This window comes from Megascapheus bottae, chromosome 1, assembly GCF_031878675.1.
Source record: "Megascapheus bottae isolate mThoBot1 chromosome 1, mThoBot2.hap1, whole genome shotgun sequence".
Classification (NCBI taxonomy): domain Eukaryota; kingdom Metazoa; phylum Chordata; class Mammalia; order Rodentia; family Geomyidae; genus Megascapheus; species Megascapheus bottae.
Window position 1 is genome coordinate 27,279,890 of NC_143509.1, and position 23,044 is coordinate 27,302,933.

The window sequence follows — 23,044 nt, forward strand, 5'->3', positions numbered from 1 at the left end:
ACACTGCCCTCACAACAGTCTCCAGGCTGGGAGAGGCCAAAGTTTGGAGTGGGAGCCAGGGGTGTGGTGGTGGGGGGTTCCCAGAAGAGGGAACTTTCAAGTTGGGTTTTTGAAGGCTGTAGAGGAGTCTGGTGTGTTCTAGTAAAGCTTGCCAGCAATGATGCTTACCCTATTCTGGATATTGATATCGATCGCCCAGGCTTTATAGCATCTCAGAGGGGCAGGTGGCGTTGGTCACGGGGCAAAGACTGGAAGGGGGGCCCTGTTACCCACCCACCTGTCCTCCCAGCTACTCAGGAGGCTGAGAGCTCTGAGGATTCCTGTCCAGAGCCAGCCCAGGCTGGGGAAGTCCTCTGAGACTCTGGCTCTCCAGTGGATCCTGTAACGAAGTTGAAAGTGGTAGAGGGTCAGCCTTGAGTCACCAAGCGAAGGGCACCAAGCCGGGGGCCCTGAGTTCAAGTCCTAACACTGGCTCTGTCACACACACACACACACACGCGCGCGCGCCCGGGTGGCCCCCTCCCCACATCCGGGGCACCAGGCAGTGGACCAATGGCTCCGGGCGCACTTCCCCCCCCACCCCAGCTCCAGCACCGTGATCTCATTTCTCCACGATCGATCTGGCTCGGCCTCTCCCTCCCCTCCTCCCCTCCGCCCTCCCCTCCTCCCCGCTCCCGGCCCCGCCCGGCCCCTCCTTTGTTTCCCGGCCGGCCTGCCCGGGTGGAACGCCGGGGCGGGAGGGAGGCTGGGCCCGGGTGCGCGCGAAGCCCCGTCCTCCACCCCCACCCCGCCCCGCCCGCCTTCGCCCTGGAAGGAGGGAGTCCGCGGGGCTCCCGCGGGCGGGGACCCCAGACTCGGAGAGAGCGAGCGGGGCGGGGGTGGGGGTCCCTCCAGCCGGGCCTAGGGCTCACAGGCCGGGAAACTGAGGCCGCGGAGGCCGGGCGGGCTCGGCCGCCCCCCCCCCCCGTCCGCCCGCTCCGCCGCCGTGCGCCTCCGGGTCCTTTATCCGGGCGAGGGCTGACCGCCCCTGACCTTGCGCCCCCCACCCCCGGCCTCAGTTTCCCCTTCCCCCCCGGGGCGCCGCGGTCCCCCCTCGCGGCTGCGCGCGGGGCGGGGCGGTGACATCAGCGGGCGGGGCGGCCGGGCTGGGCGCGCTGGCGGGGGTCGGCTCGGTCGGCTCGGGTCGGGCGGCCGCGGCCATGACGCAGGGTCCGGGCGGGCGCGCGCCCCCCGCGCCCCCCGCGGCGCCCGAGCCCGAGGCGCCCACCACCTTCTGCGCGCTGCTGCCGCGCATGCCGCCGTGGAAGTTCGCGGCGCCCGCCGGCTTCCTGAGCCGCGGCCCGGCGGCGGCGCGCGCGGCGGGGGCGCCCGAGCCCCACCCCGAGCCCGCGGGCCCCGCGGGGGTCCCCGCGCTGGCCGCCGCCGTGCTGGGCGCCTGCGAGCCCCGCTGCGCCGCGCCCTGTCCGCTGCCGGCGCTCGGCCGCTGCCGGGCCGCGGGGGCGCGCGGGCCGCGGGGCGCCAGGGGGGCGCGCGGGGCCCCCGACGCCGCCGGCGACGACGAGTGGGCGCGCAAGGGGGGCTTCATCCACAAGCCGGCGCACGGCTGGTTGCACCCCGACGCCCGGGTCCTGGGACCCGGGGTCTCCTACATCGTCCGGGTGAGTCCCCACCCAGCCCCGGGGGCCCCGCACCCCGACATCCGGGACCCCCCCCTCCTCTCCCCGTGTGCAGTTGGCGCTCCATGGCCGCCCCTCCCGTCCCTTCGTCCCCACCCGGTGGGGAGGGGGAGTCCAGTTCCCACGAGACACGCATGCGCAGGTACAGGGTTAAAGCGACCCCCCCACCCATTCCCGGGACTCAGGTGGACCCCCAGTCGGAAGCCATGGCCAGCGAGGAGGCGGGGCGGGGGGTCCAAATGGGAGATCAGGGGCGGCCTCCCCACGTGCCGGCCCTGGGCTTTGAACTCGGGGTCTGGGCCCTGTCCCCGAGCCAGTTTGTACCCACGGCTGGTGCTGTACCCGCTGAGCCACAGCTCTACTTCCTGCTTCTTTGGGGTTCACGGGAGATCAGAGTCGCAGAGACTTTCCTGCCTGGCCTGGCTTCGAACCAGGATCCTTAGATCTCAGCCTCCTCTGTGGTTAGGAACACAAGGCTGGGTGTCTTTTTGGCAAGGGCAGGGGAGTTAACTGAGAGATGATGCAGAGGTGGGAGTGGACCAGACCACACACAACCCACCCCCCCCACCTCCAGAACCAGCAAAGATGGTGGGGATCCCCCAGACCCTGGGAGAGGAAGCCACAGCTGGCCCAGGCTGGGAGCTCCCGCGGTTCCTCTGCGATTGGTGAGCCAGGCGCCTGGTTTGGGAAACTTCTTAGCTGCATCCTGGGGAAGGGATGGGCTTTCCCCTGCTCCTTGGTGATTGACCTTGAATGTTGACGTGGGCTCCTTTGAATCTAGCAGATTCCCCAGGGACGGGTCAGACCTGGAGGGTCAGAACTAACTCGTGGCTGCCAGGTCTGTGTGGGATATTGGGAACGGATGTCACCCCCAGAACTTAGACTCCAGGTGGGCAGTTCAGGGTGTTGGGTAAGAGTGAAAGTGAGGCTTAGAATCAGTGCAAAGAGTATTTAACTTACGTGTACTGTCAGATACCGGTGATGTGGAGAATATGAGAAAAAGAAGGTCCTGCCCTCAGGGAGGTTTTTGGTTTTTCCTTCCTTCCTTCCTTCCTTCCTTCCTTCCTTCCTTCCTTCCTTCCTTCCTTCCTTCCCCTTCCTTGCATCCATCCATCCATCCATCCATCCATCCATCCATCCCTGTTCTGGGGCTTAAACTCAGGGCTGTATGCTTTCCCTGAGCATTTTCTGCTCAAGGCTGGCACTCTACCATTGATCCACATGTCCACATCCAGCTTTTTGGTGGTTAAGGATAAGATTCTCATAGACTTTCCTGCTGCGACTGGCTTTGAACCGCTATCCTCAGATCTCAGCCTCCTGATGACAGGCACCCAGGCTTTCTTCTTACCTTTCTGCATGGCTGTCCACATCAGGCTGTTTTAATTTCCCTCCGAGTCAGTAAGTGTCAGCTATAGCACCAGACACTTCTTGGGGACCCAGCATATCCATGGGAAGAAGAGAAAAATAGCCTTTCCACCCTCTTCCTTGTTTCTTTTTTTTTTTTTTTTGCCAGTCCTGGGCTTGAGCTCAGGGCCTGAGCACTGTCCTTGGACTTTCTCAAGGCTAGAGCTCTACCACTTGAGCCTCAGCACCACTTCTGGCTTTTTATTTATGTATGTGGTACCGAGGAATCGAACCCGGGTCTTCATGCATGCTAGGCAAGCACTTTAACCACTAGGCCAAACTCCCAGCCCCGGCTTCCTCTTCCTTTTTCTAAGAGGTGCCTCCCACACCGTGGGAACTGGGTTCACCAAAGAGATTCAGCCAATGACAGCAGAGTGTAGTCTACAGGTCAGTGGCATTAACACCTGTCAGCCCTGCGACCAGGACAGCCCAGGTCCCTCCAGGGCCTGGGGCTGAGGCCACAGGTGATTCCCTTTAAAGTACTACCTGCCTGAGACATGGTTGTCCTGGAGTCCCATTTGAGCTCATGCCTCTGACTGTCCATCCATCCACTCACCCATCTACCCACCCATCATCCGTCTATCATTTATCTGTCCATTCTTCCATACACAAATCCATCCATCTACCTGTCCATCCATCCATCCATCCATCCATCCATCCATCCATCCATCCTTATACCCACCCGTCATTCTTCCTGTCAGTTCATGCATCTATTAATCTACCTCTCTATCCATTCACCCACTTACTCCCATCATTCATTCATTTATCCATCTGTCCATCCATCTATCCAAGCATCACCCATTCATCCACCCACCTACCCATCCTTCTCATTCATATATCTTCCTTCTACTCACTAATTCATCCATCTACCTATCTAACATTCACTTATCCATCTACCGTCCATCTACTTATCCATCCACCCACCCACCCATTCATCCATTTATCCATCTGTCTTTCCACTCATCCACTCACCAACCCAACCACCCATCACTCATTCATCCAACCATTTATTCATCCACACAACCACTTATCATTTATACATTTATTCACCCATCTATCCACACATTCATCCATTTATCCACCCACTCTCCACTCAAGTCACCCCTCTGCCCATCCAATGATACAAATGCTGATCCATTTATCTATCTTATCCACCCATCTGCCCACCCATCCATCCATTCACCCGCCCATCCAACCAGCCCACAGCTAAATCAGGTCACTCCCCTTCCTAAAATTCTTGTATGGCTCTTCAAGTTTCTCAGAAGGAAACTCCTCCCACTATAGCATCCCCTCCTCTGTCCCCCCATCCTCCCCTCCCTCTTAGCTGCTTGCTTCTCTGCTCCAGTGTGGTAGAGACCACACTGGCTCTTGCTTCTTGCCTGGCACTGGCTGTTTCCTGTCCTGGTCCTCACGTGCCTGCCTTCTCCCCTTTTGGTCACTACCTCCATCTGTGAGCTTTTGCTCACACGGCTTCCAGGGAGGGAAGCACAGACACTTGTTTCTTGTGATTCTGCAGCTGGCGAAGGCTGAGTGGTCTCTCTGGCCTTGCTCGGGGTGGCAGGGTGCCAGCTGCGTGTGAATCTCATCGTCCAGCAGTTAGCCTGGCAGCCTGGGGTGGTCACAGGACACCTGGATGCACAGCCAGGACTCATGTCCTCCCACGATGTGTTAGGTTCTCCTGGATCCCAGTGGCAAAAGCCAACCTGAGGGATGTTGAGAGGAGAATGGCAGGTGGCCATTTTCACAATCCTCCATCAGCATCCATGCCCTCTGTCTGCAGGCATTCAGGGGGCCCATCCAGGTCCACACTGTACAAACTCTGTCCCCATGTCCCTACCCCATAGTCTGCCCTACTCTCTTGTTGGGACACTTCCTCAGCCACTGTGCAGTCTGACACCTTGCTACTTAAAACTATCCTAGAGATAATGCCATTTACATAAATAAAAATCACTTGTTTCTAGTCAGATGGTGACTCACACCTGTAATCATAGCCACTCGGGAGCCCGAGATGGGAGGAGTGTGGTTTGAAGCCCACCCAGGAAGGAAAACCCATGAGACTCTTACCTCCAATTAACCACCAGAAAAGCCAGAAGGGGAGCTGTGGCTCAAGGGGTAGAGCACCAGCCTTGAACAAAAAGCAAGCAAGACTTTGAGGCCTTGAGTTCAAGTCAGACTGGTGTAACACCCACACAATAAGTGACTAAACAAATGAGCTGGGTGCAGTGGCTCACGCCTGTAATCCTAGCTACTCAGGAGGCGGAGATCTAAGGATCGCAGTTCAAAGCCAGCCCAAGTACTAAGACTGTGAGACTCTTATCTCCAATTAACTACTAGAAAACCAGAAGGGGTAGCCTTGAGCTGAAGAGCTCAGGGACAGTGCCCAGGCCCCAAGTCCAAGCCTCATGACCCACAAAACCAAAACAAAATAAAACAAAACATAAAAAGGCCAGGAATGTGGCCTACTGGTGGAGTGCTTTCATGGCTCAAGGACAGTGTCCAGACCCTGAGTTCAAGCCCCAAGACTGGCAACAAACAAATCAACAAAAACCATACAAACAATAAAAAAGCCACTAATCTTTTTCCAATGTACAATTCATTTGGTACATGAAGAGCTGTGTAACTGCTACTTGAAGAACTTTCTGCTGTTTTTGTTTGTTTGTTTTGCCAGTCCTGGAGCTTGAACTCAGGGCCTGAGCACTGTCCTTGGACTTTCTCAAGGCTAGAGCTCTACCACTTGAGCCACAGCACCACTTCTGGCTTTTCCTATGTGTGTGGTACTGAAGCATCAAACCTGGTCTTTGTGCATGCTAGGCAAGCCCTCTACCACTAGGCCAAACTCCTGGCTCCTTCTGCTGTTTTTGTTTGTTTTTTTAAGGTGGAATTGTTTATTATGGCTTATGGTTTCATGAGTATCAATCCATCAGGGTAGGAAGGGTTACAGCAAAGCAGTGTAGGAAGCAAGAGAAAGGGCTATTTACAGAGTATGCCATCATCTTAAAGGAGATCTTGTTCCCATGAGCCATCACCCCATCTCCCCATCAGCCCTGGGCACCCATGAGTCTACTTCCTATCTCTGCATTTGGCTATTCTGGGCTTTCTGGAGACCATATGGCGGCGCCCTGCTCTTTGCTACCAGCCACATGGAAGAACAGCAGGGCTGTCTCCATCATTCTTTCTCAGTGCTACAGGTTCTACCTTACTTGTTCTTCCTTGCCCCTCTCTGGGTCATGAATCACCCTCTGTGGAAATGGTTGTTAAGATAGGAGTCTGCAAGAGATGGTTTATGGGTGTGTGTGTGTGTGTGTGCGTGCGCGCGCACTTATGTGTGTACAGTAGTATGGAAGCTTGAACGCAGGGCCTGGATGCTGTCCCTGAGCTCTTCAGCTCAAGGCTAGAGCTCTGCCATGTTGAGCCACTGCACCACTTCCGGTTTTCTGGTGGTTAATTGGAGAGAAGAGGCTCATGGACTTTCATGCCTGGACTGGCTTTGAACCAAGATCCTCAGATCTCGGCCTCCTGAGTAGCTAGGATGACAGGTGTGAGCCACCAGCACCTGGCTTATGGATGCTTCTGATTTGCCAGCTGAAGGTTTCTGTCCTAAACTGTCCTTCAGACCTTGTGCCTGGCCCAAAGATTCAGTGACCTGGGTTGTCTGTCACACCCCTATCCTCCTGGCCTGCCGTAACCATGTGGTTGATGGTTATATGAGCAACCCCAGCAAGGCGCCACAGAGCCTCTGGTGACCTTGCAGTTGAGTTTTGGGATGGGGAGTGACCCAGCAGGGCAGAATGGAACCACAGTAGGGCCTGCAGGTGCAAAGGCCCTGAGGTAGAGATTGGAATTGTCCAGGGAAGGAGGATCCTGGGGTTGGGACTCTGTCTACTGACCTCATCCTGTCTTCTCAGTACATGGGATGCATTGAAGTTCTTCGCTCCATGCGCTCCCTGGATTTTAACACTCGGACCCAGGTGACCAGGTGAGAGCTAGCTGGTGGGAGGCCGCCTGTGGGTGGCAGGTGGGTGGTTGAATGACGTTGGGTCTGCATGTTTTAGCTGTCTCCTCATCTACCATGCATGCCAATTGCCCTCACTTCCCAGCCCCAGTTTCCCTCTGAAGGATGGTGCCTGGGGCTTGCCTTGCAGAATGTGGTGTGATTTGGGGGAGGGAGCTGGGACCCACAGAGGCTGGCTGGTTCTCCGTGATCTGGAGGGGATGAGAGAGGCAGGTGGGACTCAGTGATCGGAGCTGCCTTGGGACAGAACCTCACAAAAAGGAGCCCACACCTCCTTCATTGAAAACTGATCCCACTCATTCTGGGCTTAATGATTTCTTCACTGGGGCTGGGAGTGTGGCCTCGTGGTAGAGTGCTTGCCTAGTACTATATACTCAGAAAAGGCTGGAGTGGTGCTGTGGCTCAAGAGGTATACAGCTAGACTTGAGAAAGCTCAAGGATAGCCCGGCATCTCGGTGGCTATGCCTGTAATCCTAGCTAGCTATCTTTCTCTCTTTTTTTTTTTTTTTTGGCCAGTCCTGGGCCTTGAACTCAGGGCCTGAGCACTGTCCTTGGGCTTTCTCAAGGCTAGAGCTCTACCACTTGAGCTACAGCACCACTTCCAGCTTTTTCTATGTATGTGGTATTGAGGAATGGGTCTTCATGCATGCTAGGCAAGCACTCTACCACTAGGCCAAACTCCCAGCCCCTGTCATGGACTTTTGTGCCCACACTGGCTTTGAGTTAGGATCCTCAGATCTCAGTCTCCTGAGTGGCTTAAGGTTATAGATACAAGCCACCAATGCTTGGCTTCGGATCCATTTTCTTTTTTCTTTCTCTGCCCCCCTCTCTTTCTTTTTTGGGGTCATGGGGCTTGAACTTGGCTTGGGCGCTGTCCCTAAGTTCTTCAGCTCTAGGCTACCACCCTACCCTTGAGCCAAGCCCCACTTCTTGTTTTCTAGAGGTTAAAGATAAGAGATAAGGTCCTTTTGTGCCCAGTCTAGCTTTGAACCTTGATCCTCAGATCTCAGCCTCCAGAGTAATGAGGATTACATGCTTGAGCCACTGTACCTGGCGGGATCAATTTTCTTAACAGCTTAATTTCTATAGACTGTATGATATGATGTTGATGATGAGGATTTTTTTTTTCCAGTCTGAGGGCTTGAACTCAGGGCCTGGGTGCTCTCCTTGAGCTTTTGTGCTTAAGGCAAGCACTCTACTAATTGAACCACAGCTCTATTTCCAGCCTCTTTTTTTTTTGTCAGTCATGAGGCTTGAACTCTGGGCCTGGGAGCTGTCCCAGAGCTCTTCAGCTCAAGGCTAGTGCTCTACTACTTGAGCTACAGCACCACTTCTGTTTTACTGGTGGTTAATTGGAGATAAAAAGTCTCATGAATTTTTGTGCCCAGGATGGCTTTGAACCATGATCCTCAGATCTCAATCTCCTGAGCAGCTAGGATTACAGGTGTGAGCCACCAGCGCCCTGCTGTTTTCTGAGGTTAATTGGGGATAAGAGTCTTACAGATTTGCTTGCCTGGGCTGTCTTTGCACTGCAGTCTTCAGATCTCAGCCTCCTGAGTAGCTAGGATTATACATGTGAGCCACTGGTGCCTGGCAATATAATGCCTTTTAGCATCTCCATAAAGTTGGCCAATTCTCTTTAGTTCTAGAACATTCCATCACTCCAAAGGAAATCCCACTCAGTTACGCTGCCCCCTCCGCAGATCAACTGCAGGTGTCTGGAGCCACCTGTTCTGAATGCTCCCTATCAGTGAAGCCACCCACACACATATTAGTGTTAGAAATGTCCCATCCAGGACTGGGGCCAGAGATTGGGCAGCCACTGAGGGAGAAGTCCATACTTCTACCCAGGGCAAAAACAGTCACATTCTATAACCCAGGAATTCCTATCCGAGGGGACTGCCACACTAAGATTTTAGTGTGTGTGTGCGTGTGTGTATACCTGCCTGCCCCACGACTAGGGCTTGAATTCAGGGCTCGAGTGCTGTCCCTGAGCTTTTTCACTGAACGCCAGTGCTCTACCACTTGAGCCACAGCTTCACTTCTAGCTTTTTTTCTTTTTTTGGTAATTAACTGGAGAGAAGAGTCTGGACTTTCCTGCCCAGGATGGCTTTGAACTCCAGTCCTCAGATCTCAGCCTCCTGCTTAGCTAGTGACACCTTCAGCTCTGGGGGGCCTGCTTTGTGCCCCCGTGACTCCAGTGTTCTGAACAGATCCTGCCTTGCCACGACCATCACCTTTTCTCTTTCCTATCCTGCAGAGATTGATTCCCGACCCCTTGGGGGGGCCTCAGAGCAGAGGATCTCTAAATGTGTGGTGCTCAGCTCTCTGGGCCTGACCCTCTCTCAAGGGATACATGGCCACTGGGAAGGAAAGGGAGCCGGGGTGACAGGAGCTGAGGTTGGGTGCCAAGTACAGGGCTAATGTCTCTGCTGTGGCCACACTGCCCCCTCCTGGTGGCACCCACATGCCGGGGACCCGTTCCTTCTCTATCCTTCTTCCCTTCAGACCCCAGTGCACCCCCCGTTCCCAGCCCCCCCCCCAGTCTGAGCCTCCCCTCCTTCAACTGCAGGGAAGCCATCAACCGGCTCTACGAGGCCGTGCCTGGCGTCCGGGGCTCCTGGAAGAAGAAGGTGGGTGAGGCCTGAGGCCCGGCTTGTGGAGACCATGGTGGGGGGCATGGTGGTTCCCCCGGGACCCCTTGTGGCTGCAGGCCAGGTTGTACCCCACACAAGGCTCACACTGTGTCTTCCCTACTCCTAGGCCCCCAACAAGGCCTTGACCTCCATCCTGGGCAAGAGCAACCTGCGCTTCGCCGGCATGAGCATTTCTGTTAACATATCAGTGGATGGACTCAACCTTTCGGTGCCCGCCACCTGCCAGGTGGGTGTGGAAGCCCGCCACGGCCCCGCCCCCAACAGGCCCCGCCCACACCCGGCCACGCCCACGGACCCGGTCCTCAGCCCTGCCCAGCCATACCTTGGCCCTGTCCCTGGCCTTTACCCTCGGCTCTACTCCCAACACAGCCCCCATTTCTATCCCTAGCCGGGCCATGCTGCAACCCAATCCCGTTCTCAGCTGAGCCCCAGATCCGCCCACAGCCCTTGGCCACGCCTCCATCCAGTTCTCAGCCCCGCCCACTCTTGGCCACGCCCCCACTCCCTCCCTTAGCTCTTGTCTAACCCTGGGAGGCTCCTGACCTAAAGAAGTATGTCAGTCTGATCCACGCATATGACAGCACCACGGACACGTTCCCAGAGTGTGTGTGTGTGTGTGTGTGTGTGTGTGTGTGTGTGTATGCGCAAGTGCTGGGGATTAAACTCAGGAGTTTCCACTCTGGCTTAGCTTTTTTACTCAAGGTTAGTGCTCTAACATTTGAGCCACATTTCTACTTCCATTTTTTTTTTTTTTTTTGCCAGTACTGGGTCTTGAACCTCAAGGCTAGCACTCTACCACTTGAGCCACAGCACCACTTCTGGCTTTTTCTGAATATTTGGTACTGAGGAATTGAACCCGGGTCTTCATGCATGCTAGGCAAGCACTCTACCACTAGGCCACACTCTCGGCTCCTACACTTCCACTTTTTGCTGGTCAGTTATACAAATTGAGACTTTTCTGTGTGTGCTGTCTTCCAACCTCAATCCTTTGATCTTAGCTTTCTGAATAGCTAGGATCATAGACGTGAGCTATTGACACCTGGCACTATGGACATGTTCTGAGAGCCCCTCTGTGAGCTAGGAAATAAGAGGATACCACAGGACTAGGGGGCTGACCAGGCCCCGACTGTCTACCTTGTTGAGACTCAAGAATATCCTGGCTTAGCCAGGTGTGGATGGCTCACACCTGTAATCTTAGCTACTCAGGAGGCTGAGATCTGAGAATCGCAGTTCAAAGCCAGCCCGGGCACTAAAGACCTTGAGACTTTTTTTTTTTTGGTGGGTTATGGGGCTTAACTCTGGGCCTGGGTGCTGTCCCTGAGCTCTTCAGCTCAAGGCTACCTCTCTACCCTTGTGCCACAGCCCCACTTCCCATTTTCTAGAGGTTAATTGGAGATAAAGAGTCTCTGGGTCTTGTAGAGCCTGAGCAGGCTTTGAACCTGGATCCTCAGATCTCAGCCTCCTGAGTAGCTAGGATTACCCATCAGATTCTTATCTCCAATTAATTACTAGAAAAGGGGAAGTGGTGCTGTGGCTCGAGGGGTAGGGCAGTAGCCTTGATCTGAAGAGCTTAAGGACAGTGTCCAGGCCCAGAGTTCAAGCCCCAGGACCCCCCCTCCCACACACAAAAAAGGAATCTCTTGGCCGGCTGGAAGTGGGTGTAAGCCAGGGGTATTGCCATCTCCCTTCAGTGCTCAGAACTTGACTTACTGTCCACAGTGTTGGTGGGGGTGAGAGAAAAGGGACAGGCTTCCAATCTTGTGGAGAAATAACAAATAACAAAACAGCAATTGAATAAATAAGGGACTAATGATGACTTCTGAGAGCACTGACCTGCAGAGAGTTGTCAGGAGGCCACACTGACACAAGGCCCAGAAGGGACACAAAGGAGGGAGGAGGGATCATTCCTCATGGAAGATCTGAGAGGCAGAATGGACTGGTCTCACTCACAGTGGGGACAAAGGCGAGTGGTCTGGAGATGGCTGTGGGAAGACCCTCACCTGGCCTGAGGCAGTGTGGGTCTCAACTTGGTTGACAGTTGATTTCTGGTCTGGGACTCAGAAGCTGCACTTGGAGTTATCTCAGCCAGTCAAGTAGGCGCTGCATAACAAAATGATTTCTGCTGCAGCTGCAGGGCAGTGGGCACACATTCAGCTGGAGGACATCCTGACCTCATGCCTTCCCAGGTCTTGAGGATATACAGACACCCCAGACAACCCAAGACTCAGCTTTGACCAGGCCCCACAGACTCCTGTCAGAAATGTGCTGAGGATTTGATATTCATAGACCTGTCTCCCCGAGAAGCTGATGACGCCTGTTGCCACGGGAGCCACTGGGGTTTAGTGCGTGAGCTGTGAGCACTGAGGAGCTTCTTAGCTGGACCTCGTTGTCTACCTAGGGAAGGCCGTGGGTGTTGCTGCCTATTGGGCTGGAGAGTGTCCCCAAGCCACAGTAAAAGCTACTGCAGCTTCCAGGCCACCCAGAAGGGTTCTCTGGGGTAAGGGAGGCTGGTAGTAAGAGCGAAGGAGAGGCCTCCCGGTGGAGGCCTGGGGTAAAAGCCCGAGGAGGCAGCTGAAGAAGACAGTGGGGGCCTTGGGGAGAGACTGGGGCTCAGCAAACTGTCCCTGGATGTGGGAGACACAGACTGTGACAGCTGGCATGAGGGACCAGGCTCCAGGGAACAGCTGTGGCACAATGGGCTATGCTGGGTATTCCTGGGGATCCGGCTGGAATGGTCCCGACCCACCATGCTGCCTGTGGCACCCCTTGGGGTTCTCATCCGGGATATTGGGCATTGAAGAGCCTTGAAGCTAATGGGGCAGATTAATAGCTGTTTTGTGGGGAGGATAAGGCCCGCCCAGTCCTTTCACAGGATTGTGCAGGGACTCCTGCACAGATGAGGTGGGACTAGGCCAGCACATGCAAATGAGCATGCAAATGAGCATGCAAATGAGCACACCGCTGCCACTGCCAGAAGATAGGAGCCTGGGATGTGTGTGTATCTGTGTGTGCTCATCTGTGAGTGTGTGCACTTGAGTGTATGTTGGGGGGGGTCGCTGTGTCCCTGTAAGTTTAGGCAGGTGCACACGAGGGTGTCCTGGTGGGTGGTCTGTCCTGCCCTGCATGTGGCTGTGTGGCTCAGTCTTGTCACACCCTGCTAGGCCCCACTTGGGGGTCCATGCCCGTTGGCCACATTGCTGCCCCAGCCATTCTCCGGCCCCCACAGCATCCCCCCTCTCCCATCGTGCCCACCCATGACCCCACGTGTCCCTGCCCTCACAGGTCATTGCCAGCCACCATATGCAGTCTATCTCCTTCGCGTCGGGTGGTGACACGGTAAGGCCGGGCAGGGACTGGGGAGTGGGTGAAGCCCCGTGCCCGCTGCCCTTGTAGCCTCGAGATGTCTCTCCTTCCCCAGACCCCACCTGCTCCTCCCGTGATCCCCCCCTTCCCGCTGCGGGCCCGGGCCTGCTGACCCTTCCACCGGCCCTCTTCTCAGGACATGGCGGATTACGTGGCCTATGTCGCCAAGGACCCGATAAACCAGAGAGGTGAGCCACGGTGGGTGGCTGGAGCCGAGGGTCCCTATCACAGTGATGGTACAGATCTGTCCTTGTCCCCCTCAGCCTGTCACATCCTCGAGTGCTGTGAGGGCCTTGCCCAGAACGTCATCACCACCGTGGGCCAAGCCTTTGAGCTGCGCTTCAGGCAGTATCTACATAGCCCCCCCAAGGCCATTGTGCCCCCCGAAAGGTAAATACACAGGTATCCGCTGGGCCAGATGGCCAGCTCTGCCTTTTGTCCCATGGCCTGGCTTTATCTGTCTCCCTTAGGTCTGAGAATGTCACCCTTGAAAGACCCCACCTCCTTTCCCTCCCTCTCTCCCACCTTCCCTTCCCTCCATCTCACACACAGTTTTGGAGCTTGAACTCAGGGCCTGGTCCTGAGCTCTTCATCTCAAGGGGTAGATAAGAGTCTCCCAGACTTTCCTGCCCGGGCTGGCTTTTTAAGAACCTTGATTCTCAGATCTCAGCCTCCTGAGTAGCTGCACCCGTCCCTCCCTCTATTTTTTTCCTCTCTTCCTCCCTCCTTCCCTCCCAGATGAGTGACAGCAGTGGCTTTCACTTCTGTGGCACAAAAGAATAAGTCTCACCAACCTCCAGGGCAGATTGTCTCTGGTTTATCTCAAAATGCACAGAAACAGATACATATGGCTGGGTGCCCACAAAAATTTATTTATAGACACGGATTTAAATTTCATATAAGTTCCCCATGTTGTAACAACAAAAAAGGATTATCCTTTGGGTGTGTTCTCAGTCATTTTCAGTTTTATGATTTGAAAGAGTGGAACCTACCTTTAGCTCCTAGCTGAGCAAGCACAGATGGTAGGTAGATTTGATCCTGGAAAGAGTCCACTGAAACATCCGTAACTCTGAGTAGCTAGGATGACAGATGTGAGCCACCATGCCCGGCTAAAAAACTTGAGAATCTTATCTGAAAAAGAAAAGCCAAAAAAAAGAGCTGCAGGTATAGTTTAAATGGTAGAAGTACTTGTCTGGCAAGTGCAAGGTCCTGAGTTCAGACAGCAGTGCTGCCAAAAGAAAAAGAAGAAAATAAATTAATTTATGGGATGGGCCCTGGAGGATATCCGTGGTAGGCTGGATGTTTGTCCCTTCATGGAATTTTCCTTGCTGGTGTGTGTGCTTCTGCTTATCTGTATGCGGTTCATGTTAAGCCAGGTGCCAGTGGCTCACACCTGTATTTCTGGCTACTCAGGAGGCTGAGATCTGAGAACTGAGGTTCAAAGCCAGCCCAGGCTTCCAGACTCTTGTCTCCAGTTAGCTAGCAAAAAGTCAGAAGTGTAGGTGTGACTCAAGTGGTAAAGTTCAAACCTTGAGGGGAAAAGCTAAGCGGTAGTACAAGGCCGTGAGTTCAAATTCTAGTACTGGAACACACACACGCGCACACACCCATGTCTCATGGACTTTCTAGCCCTGGCAGGCTTTGAACTTTGATTCTCAGACATCAATCCTCTGAGTAGCTCGCATGACAGCCCCAGCACCAGCCAGCCAGTCCAGGTATTGTCACACACATTTTTCCCCTAGAAGATGGGGACTCCGGTGCCCTCCTGGCCCCTGATGCCTCATTCTGTCTCCCCAGGCTGACCAGGCTGGAGGAGTCTGCTTGGGGGGATGAGGAAGAGTCTTCAGAACACAACTACTATAACAGCATTCCGGGAAAGGAGCCGCCCCTGGGCGGGTTGGTGGACTCCAGGCTGGCCATCACGCAGCCCAGTGCGCTGACAGCCCTTGGACAGGTCAGCCTCTGCTGTCCCCATGGGGGGACAGAGCAGGAGACAGAGGCCCCTGGCTTTGGGGCTCCCTCATTCCTTCACCCACTCCCTTGATCACTTATCCACTGAGAAGCCACCACCTGTATGGCCAAGCATACAGAGCATGCAGAGAGAGAGAGTGAGCCGGACTGTGACTGCCTGGGGCTGGACCCCAGATTTCAAGGGGGGCAGGGATCTGCACTACAGAGAGCGGTGGGGAGAGAAAGGTCCTGTTGGTAGGAAGAGGAAGCTGGGGTGCAGCCACCACCACCAGGGGGCAGCAGTGAGGCAGATGTCCTGCGAGCTGGGGCCTGAGAAGGGTGTGGAGCCATCTCCAGACTGTTTGAGGGTGGGGTGGGAAATGGGGGGGTGCAGGCTAGGAAAGGGGCTTGCACACACTCAGGCCTCTCTTTCAGGGAGTATCCCCTGTGCGAAGAGATGTCCGTGGCCTGCAGTGGGAACTGGGTGTCTCTGGTCCAGGTAAGCCCTGCCTGCCGCCCTCTCCCTCATCCGTGGGGACCTTGAGCTGTCCCCAGCCTTCACCCCTTCCAGTGTGCCCCTCTGTCTTCTCAGTTCACCCCCAAGACTGTGCCTCTCACCCTTTCTGTTCCGGCTGAACCATCCATCCTGTTCCTCATACAGGTGACGCTGTTGAATTTGGAGGCCAGATCCTGCCAGGATCAAGCCTGTGTCTTGCTTGCATCCACCCCCTACCCCGCTCCCACACATTTGTCTTTTCTTTTTCCTCCTCCTCTCCTTCTTCCGCTTTACTTACTTTCACATAGGCCTTCAGGGATTGTCCTCAGGCTATCATTCTCCTACGATGCCTTCCGTATAGCTGAGACGATAGTGGATGCTTCCACACCCAGCCCCTCTGTTGATAAGGCGTTTGTGGCAACTATTCGCCTTTTGCCTGGGCAAATATCAAACCAAGTACCTCCTGGCCCCTCCATCTCTGTAGTAGCTGGGACTAAAGGTGTGAGCCACCAAGCTTAGTCTCCCAGATATGGCACTGTGTAGTATTTCTCTGTACAATGCATTGTGATTTTCCTATGTTTGCTGTGACAAGGTGGAGCTACAAGTAAGTGTGGGTTTTCAATCAAGGGCTGTGTGCTCACCCTAGACCAGTGGCTACTCCTGTGAGCTTGGTAAATCACACACTGGGTTCCCTAGCCAGCCCCACCAGTGGCTGCCAGCTCCTATGCCAGCCCATTTCTGGTGTTTAACAAATAGACGTCCAAGGAGACTTTTTGACACTTGTGGATGCCTGTCCAATCCTGTCTCACCCCCTTGGTCACTGATGGGGACTTGTTGTGTGGCACTGCCCGCTCTCCTCTGACCCTATATTTATAGGGACCTAGGCTTCTTAGCCAGCTCCCTTCAAAAGTTATTTATTTATTTATTTATTGCCAGTCCTGGTTCATGAACAAAGGGCCTGAGCACTGTCCTTGGGCTTTCTCAAGGCTAGAGCTCTACCACTTGAGCCACAGCACCACTTCCAGCTCTTTTTTTTTTTCCCTATGTATGTGGTACCAAGGAATCAAACCTGGGTCTTTGTACATGCTAGGCAAGCACTCCAACACTAGACCAAACTCCTCCCCACCCCCACCCCCCGCCCTTCAAAAGTTCTGATTGAGAACTCCTACCAATGCTTCATCTGGGAATTCCTCCCTCTGCCTGCCCCATGCAGGCTTACTGCTATCCGGGTTTCTCTTCTGCATCCTTACCCCATAGAGTACTAAGACAAACCAAGACTGGGCAATGGCAAGACTGGGTTTGAACCCCTCTACACCTCAACAAACATCTAGACCTTTCTAGTTGCTGTTCTAATGCCTGTCCTTCTACTCCCTCCCTCCCTCCCTCTTTCTTTCTCCTCTTCCCCCTTCCTCTTTTCTTCTCCTTTTGAGACCAGGTCTTGCTATGTGGCCTAGGCTAGCCTGGAAGTCGAGCTTCTCTTGCCTCAGGCTCCCCAGTGACCTGGTGACAGGCCTGGCCACAAGGCCTGGCTCTTACTATATCACCAGTGCGCTCCCTGTTTCAGAGCTGGTAGGTGATTTTCTGCATCTGTGGCAAATGCTGGAACCCAGCATCCCCGGATGTTACTGATATAACCCCATACAGCAGAGGCCGAAAACCACAGGCCTTTGGTCAGGCTGGGTTCTCAGACCATGAGGCTTCTGCCCAGCATTAAGTTCTGGGAGAATCAAACCCAAGATCCTCCTCCTCCTCCTCCTCCTTTTCCTCCTCCTCCTTTTCTTCCTCTTCTTCCTCCTCTTCCTGCTCCTCCTTTTCTTCCTCCTCCTCCTCCTCTTCCTCCTCCTCCTCCTCCTCTTCTTCCTCCTCTTCCTCCTCCTCCTTTTTTTCCTCCTCCTCCTCCTCCTCTTCCTCCTCCTCCTCCTCCTCTTCCTCCTCCCCTTCCTCCTCCTCCTCCTCTTCAATGCTGGTGGTACTGGGGCTTGAACTGAGTGCATGGCCTCTCTCCCCTAGTTTTTTTTTTTTTTTTTTTTTGCTCAAGCCTGGCACCCTGCTGCTTGAGCCACAATTCTACTTTCAGTTGTTTTCCTTCTTTCCTTCCCTTTCCTCCCTCCCTCCCTCCCTCCTTCCTTCTTGGTTAACTATAGATAAGGATCTCACAGACTTTCTTGCCTAGGCTGGACTTGAACTGTGATCCTCAGATCTCAGCCTCCTGAGTAGCTAGAAGGACAGGCGTGAGTCACTGGAGCCCAGCTTCCAGCCTTTTCACAATTGAAAAATGCGGAGTAAATTACCCCCAATGCCTTTTCTCACCCATCAGATCCGCAAAAAGTCCGATGGCCCACAGGGTTGGAGGGCATGGGGACAGCGTGCCAGGCTGCAGTGGCCGGGCACTAGTGACAGAGCCCCTCATGGGTCCTTGTGAAGGACTTGTGGCTTCTGAACCATGTGGATACATTATGCATTCAGAAATAAAATTAAAGAAGAAGAGAGGCGCGTCAGTTCTAAAATAGAGCAGACAGAGGGTGGACCTAACAAAGCCTCGCTGATAATATAATTACAGGGTGGCAGGGCTGCTTCGATTATTGCTTCAATGTGGGCACTGAACGTAAACATCAGAGCCGGCTTCCTGCTGCCGCCTCCCGCCTCCCGCTTGGGGGACAGTTGGCCTGGAGCTGCCCCTCTCTCTGTGTGGAGGGGTGCCAGTCCCCACCTGTGTTTTCAGTCCTGGAGGGGGCTCATCATGGCATTCCAGAGGGGACTGTCATGAAATTCCTGCATCTTACTCATCTTGAGCCATACAGGCCTGGTCCAAGGCTCTGTGGCTCCCACCTCCCTCCCTCCCTGCCGGGAGTCTTGCCCCGACCCCAAGGCCTGCCTTTCTTCCTCACTCCCCAGCCCCACCCGGGGACGGATATGTGCAGGCAGATGCCAGGGGACCACGAGACTACGAGGGACACCTGTACGTCAACACCCAGGGTTTGGATGCCCCAGACTTTGAGGAAGTGTTACCACCCGAGGACAGCCCCAAGAAGGACCTGTTTGACATGCGTGAGTGTGGCCGCCAGGTGTCCCATTACCTTTCAGTTGAAGGTGTGTGTGTGTGGTTGTGGGGTTGGGCGGGGTGTCCACAGGAATCAGGAGAGCCCAGGCTGCTTCCTGTGGGCCTCTCCTTGAAGCTAAGCCCGGGACCCCAATGGGTTGCTTCTGTGGACATTCCCTAAGCAAGCCGCTGCTTCCCATTGGCTGAGTAAGGGGACAGTGTGCGTCCCTCAGCCAATCTCTAGCCAGGAGGATGTTGCACATGTATGGATTGGCCAAGCCAATGCTCCTTGACCCATAGCATGGCCATTCTGCAGCCAATCCCCAGCCAGAAAGACAAGATGCGTGAGAGAGGATTGGCCAATCCCTAGTCCAGAAGACAGGCTGGCTGTGCTGATTGGCTAGGCTGCTGGCTCAGTTGGTGGCCTGGGGTTGGAAATCAGGTTCTTGGTAATCCAGGGCTGGAAGTGTGAGGTGTGGGAGTTGGGAGACTGGACAGCAGAGCAGTGCCACCTTCTGCCTCCGTTGGTAGTATCTGCGGTGCAGCGAGGGGATGCTGTTCAGTAACTCCCAGGCCCTTTGGCAGTCTGCAGGAAGTTCAGAGCAGAAAGAACCTCTGCCACCGTGGTGGGCTGAAGGTCTGCCAATGCAGGGAACCACATGACAGGCTCACATGTGGGCACGTCAGTGCCACAAGTAAAAGTACTGTGTGCAAGCTTCAGGGGAAGGCAGACTGATCGGGGATGGGCGTGGGACTCCATGGAGGAGGGTGTGGCCATGAGATAGGGGATATTAGTGACTGTGTCTCCCCCCGCACCCCCAGATGGGTATGTTATACTCAAGTCGGAGAGGGGTCTTTCAGATGGCTCTGGGACAGGTGTGTCCCCCATGTGGGAGTGGCTGTCAGATGGGCGTGTCAGAAGAGCACCTGCTTAGCAAGTTCAAAGCCCTGGGTGACCCCTGCCCAGGCCCAGCCACCCCTATCCCTCCTGTCCCTCCCACACAGGTCCCTTTGAGGACGCCCTGAAGTTGCATGAATGCTCTGTAGCAGCCGGCATGACAGCAAGCCCACTCTCCTTGGAGGACCAATGGCCCAGTCCCCCAACCCGCCGGGCTCCTATAGCGCCCACAGAGGAGCAACTGAGACAGGAGCCCTGGTACCATGGCCGCATGAGCCGCAGGGCAGCCGAGAAGCTGCTCCGAGCAGATGGAGACTTCCTTGTTCGAGACAGTGTCACCAATCCTGGGCAGTATGTCCTCACCGGCATGCACGCCGGACAGCCCAAACACCTGCTGCTGGTGGACCCCGAGGGTGTGGTAAGATGGCTGGAGAGGGCAGGGCGGGGACAGGTTGCCAGGCCCGATGCCAGGGCCCTGTGAATGATCATTTCCCAGACAACACCAGCTTCTGTAGAACTGCCATGTACTTTGCGGTTTTCAAAGGATTACTCCATATGCGGAGCATTGGGGAGGGAGGGGTTTGCTTTTGTCAACGTCTAATCTTAAGGCCTTTCTGGGTTCACCAAGCTCTGAATTTCCTCCTTCTGGGGATGCTCACTCTTCCACGTTCATCAGCAGATGCATGGCACTGGGTGCTTGATTTTAAAATGTGGCCAGACACCAGTGGTTCTTTTTTCTTTGTTCAAGATAGACTCGAAGTCAGTATCTGACACGTTCCCTTACTGGCTGGCCAGCTAGTTGAGCTACATCTCCAGCCTCCTTCTCTTCCCTGCACTGGTTCCTGTCTGTACTCCTTGCTGCTCAGGAGGAGCTGGAGGATCATGGTTCAGGAAAGTCTATGAGAAAGTCTGTGAACTGCCAAAATGCAGGGCTGGAGGTGTGGTTTAAGTGGTAGAGTCCCAGCCTAGCAAGCAAACTGAGTGGGAAATAATTTTTTTTTAAAGAAAAAGGAAGAAAAAAGTATCCAGTCTTTATTTTGGCACCTCTGAATTTTTTTTTGGGGGGGGGGTATTAGGATTTGAGCTCCTGTTGTTAGCTAGGCAGGAGAGCTGTCCCTTGAGCCCGACTCTCGGTCCTTTTTGCTTTAGCTGTTTTTCAGTCAGGTAGGGTGTCTGCCTTTATCCACAGCTGGTTTTAGACTGCAATCCTTCTACCTTAGGCATATGACAGCTGGAATTACAGGTGTGAGCTGCCATTTACCATTCTCAGCTTATTGATTGAGATAGAGTCTCAGGTGTGTGTGTGTGTGTGTGTGTGTGTGTATGTGTGTGTGTGTTTTAATTTTTTTTTTTTTTTTGCCAGTCCTGGGCTTGAGCTCAGAGCCTGAGCACTGTCCTTGGACTTTCTCAAGGCTAGAGCTCTACCACTTGAGCCACTGTGCCACGTCCAGCTTTTTCTGAGTAGTTTGTTGAAAAGTCTCACAGCCTTCCTTGCCCAGGATGTCTTCAAAGCATGGTCCTCAGATCTCAACCTCCTGAATAGTTGGGGGGGTGGCACTGAACACTGTCCTTGAGCTTTCCTCAAGGCAAGCACCCTACCAACTGAGCCACGACCTCTGGCTTTTTCTGTGTATGTGGTATGGAGGAGTCGAACCCAGGGTTTTGTGCATGCAAGGCAAACACTGTACCACTTAGCCCCTCTGCCGGCCCCATTGGCTGGCCTGGAACCTGTGATCTCCCTGCCTCAGTCTCCTGAATGTGGACATTGCAGGCATGGGCTGTCTTGCCTGGCTCATAGTCTTGGATCCTTCCTGCTCTGTGGCACTGAGGAGTTGCTCTTCAGTCACATGGAGGGTGGTGGAAGCAGGCCTCACTGGGCAGTGCTGGCTGCGGCAGGCTGAGGGCTGCCGTCCAGGGTGAGTTCCAGAGGGGGGGGCGGAACTGATGCTGAGGCCTCCGATTCCACAGGTGCGGACAAAGGATGTACTGTTTGAGAGCATCAGTCACCTCATCGACTACCACCTCCAGAACGGGCAGCCCATCGTGGCTGCCGAGAGCGAGCTGCACCTGCGTGGAGTGGTTTCCCGGGAGCCTTGAACCAGGTGTGTGGCAGGTGTCAGTCACGGCACCTTTGCCCAGGTATAGATTTCTTCTAATGTTTAAAAACTACCAGGTGGGTTTTTTTTTTTCCTTAACTTTTTCCCTCCAGGCTGGTACTCAACTCCCAGCATTTTGATTGTTAATTACAGATAAGTGTCCCAGACTTTTTTTTTTTCTTTGCCTGGACTGGCTTCAAATCAGGATCCTCAGATCTGTGTCTCCCGAGGAGCTAGGGTTCCAGGTGTGAGCCAGTAGCGTTGGACCTGAGGAGCCTTCTTGTTGACAGGAAGCAGGGGTACAGCTGGGACCTGAACCCAGGTTTGTAGCCGTGGGGACCCTGATCTCATCAGGTGACTCTCATCTCATCTTCCCTTCAGCCCACAGGTCACCGTTCTGTCCCTGTTGAGTCTCACGGTTTTCAGCCTTTCTCTCCAACCCCCATCAGCCCAGAACCACCGGAATCAGAACCACCACCATCTCGCCTTTCTCGCATGAGCTTGAGGAATCTTTCTTCCACCATCTGCCTGGGCTGGAAACTGGGGGGACTGAGGGCACTGCCCCCCCAATCTGTGTTGGAGAGAGGGTGCTCATACCAAAGACATTGACCTCCTCGCCTTTAAAGAAGACACACGTATTCACAGCCTTTTCATGGAACCCTGGCCTCTGGTGTCTGATGGGGCAGAGAGGAGGGGTCTGCCCTCACCCCCCCCCCCGCCCCCGCTGGATTCAAGTTGTCCCCCAAAACAGAAAATCCCAGCCCTGTGTGGATGTGGATTTCTGCCCCAAACTGGGCTCCATTTTCCCATCAGAGACACTAGGTGTACTTTTTTTGTGTGTGGGGGGGAAATATTATGGTGCTTTGGGGTCTTTATCTGGGGCACGTGCTGATCTTGGCCTGAGCGGGGCAGGGGAGGCTTGTGGCTCACCTAAAGTGTCAGGGAGACATCAGGTGAGTCGATGGGGACAGTTGTGAGGTCCGCTTCCCCCCCCCACATAGGAGGAAGGTGGAGGGTGGCTGCCCTGCCTCCCAGCTGTTAATACAGAATGGACATTGGACTCTGTTTGTAATTAAACCTGGAACAACCCAACGCTGAGTGCCAGCCACCTGTGTACTCAGGGTCCTGGCAGGACTGGGGGGGGGGGCGGGTTGGATGAGTAGAATGAGGTTCTTGAGAGGGTGACCAAGGAGAGATCTCAGGAGTCCCCCATTGTCCTTAGGTGGGTTACGATCTGGTGTTAGAGGAGAGTCTTGGTTGGCCTGAGAAGTGGCTTTCCTCCCAGAGTCTTGCTGCCAGGTCTCTGATTTTTATTTCCAGATAAATTGGGCCTCAGCTTTTCTGTCCAATGCCCCGGCTCCTCCACACAGCACACCTAGCTTACCTCTGACCTACCGTAGACCCCATCCCCTCTCCCCCTCTGAGACCTTCACTTTTTTGTTTCCTCTGCCA

The 23,044-nt window shown here is 54.6% G+C and overlaps 1 protein-coding gene across 1 annotated transcript; it reads left to right on the forward strand.

The window, feature by feature from the left end:
- The first annotated feature begins 1,199 nt into the window (after positions 1 to 1,199).
- Positions 1,200 to 22,684, forward strand: Shc2 (SHC adaptor protein 2). Its single transcript, XM_090339856.1, has 13 exons — positions 1,200 to 1,658; positions 6,986 to 7,056; positions 9,665 to 9,725; positions 9,856 to 9,975; positions 13,032 to 13,085; positions 13,249 to 13,300; positions 13,376 to 13,502; positions 14,910 to 15,066; positions 15,498 to 15,561; positions 18,454 to 18,606; positions 19,604 to 19,914; positions 21,465 to 21,598; positions 21,974 to 22,684. Exons 1-12 carry the CDS (start codon positions 1,200 to 1,202, stop codon positions 21,591 to 21,593), a joined length of 1,758 nt encoding a protein of 585 aa, XP_090195982.1. The 3' UTR covers positions 21,594 to 21,598; positions 21,974 to 22,684.
- Positions 22,685 to 23,044: the final 360 nt, after the last annotated feature.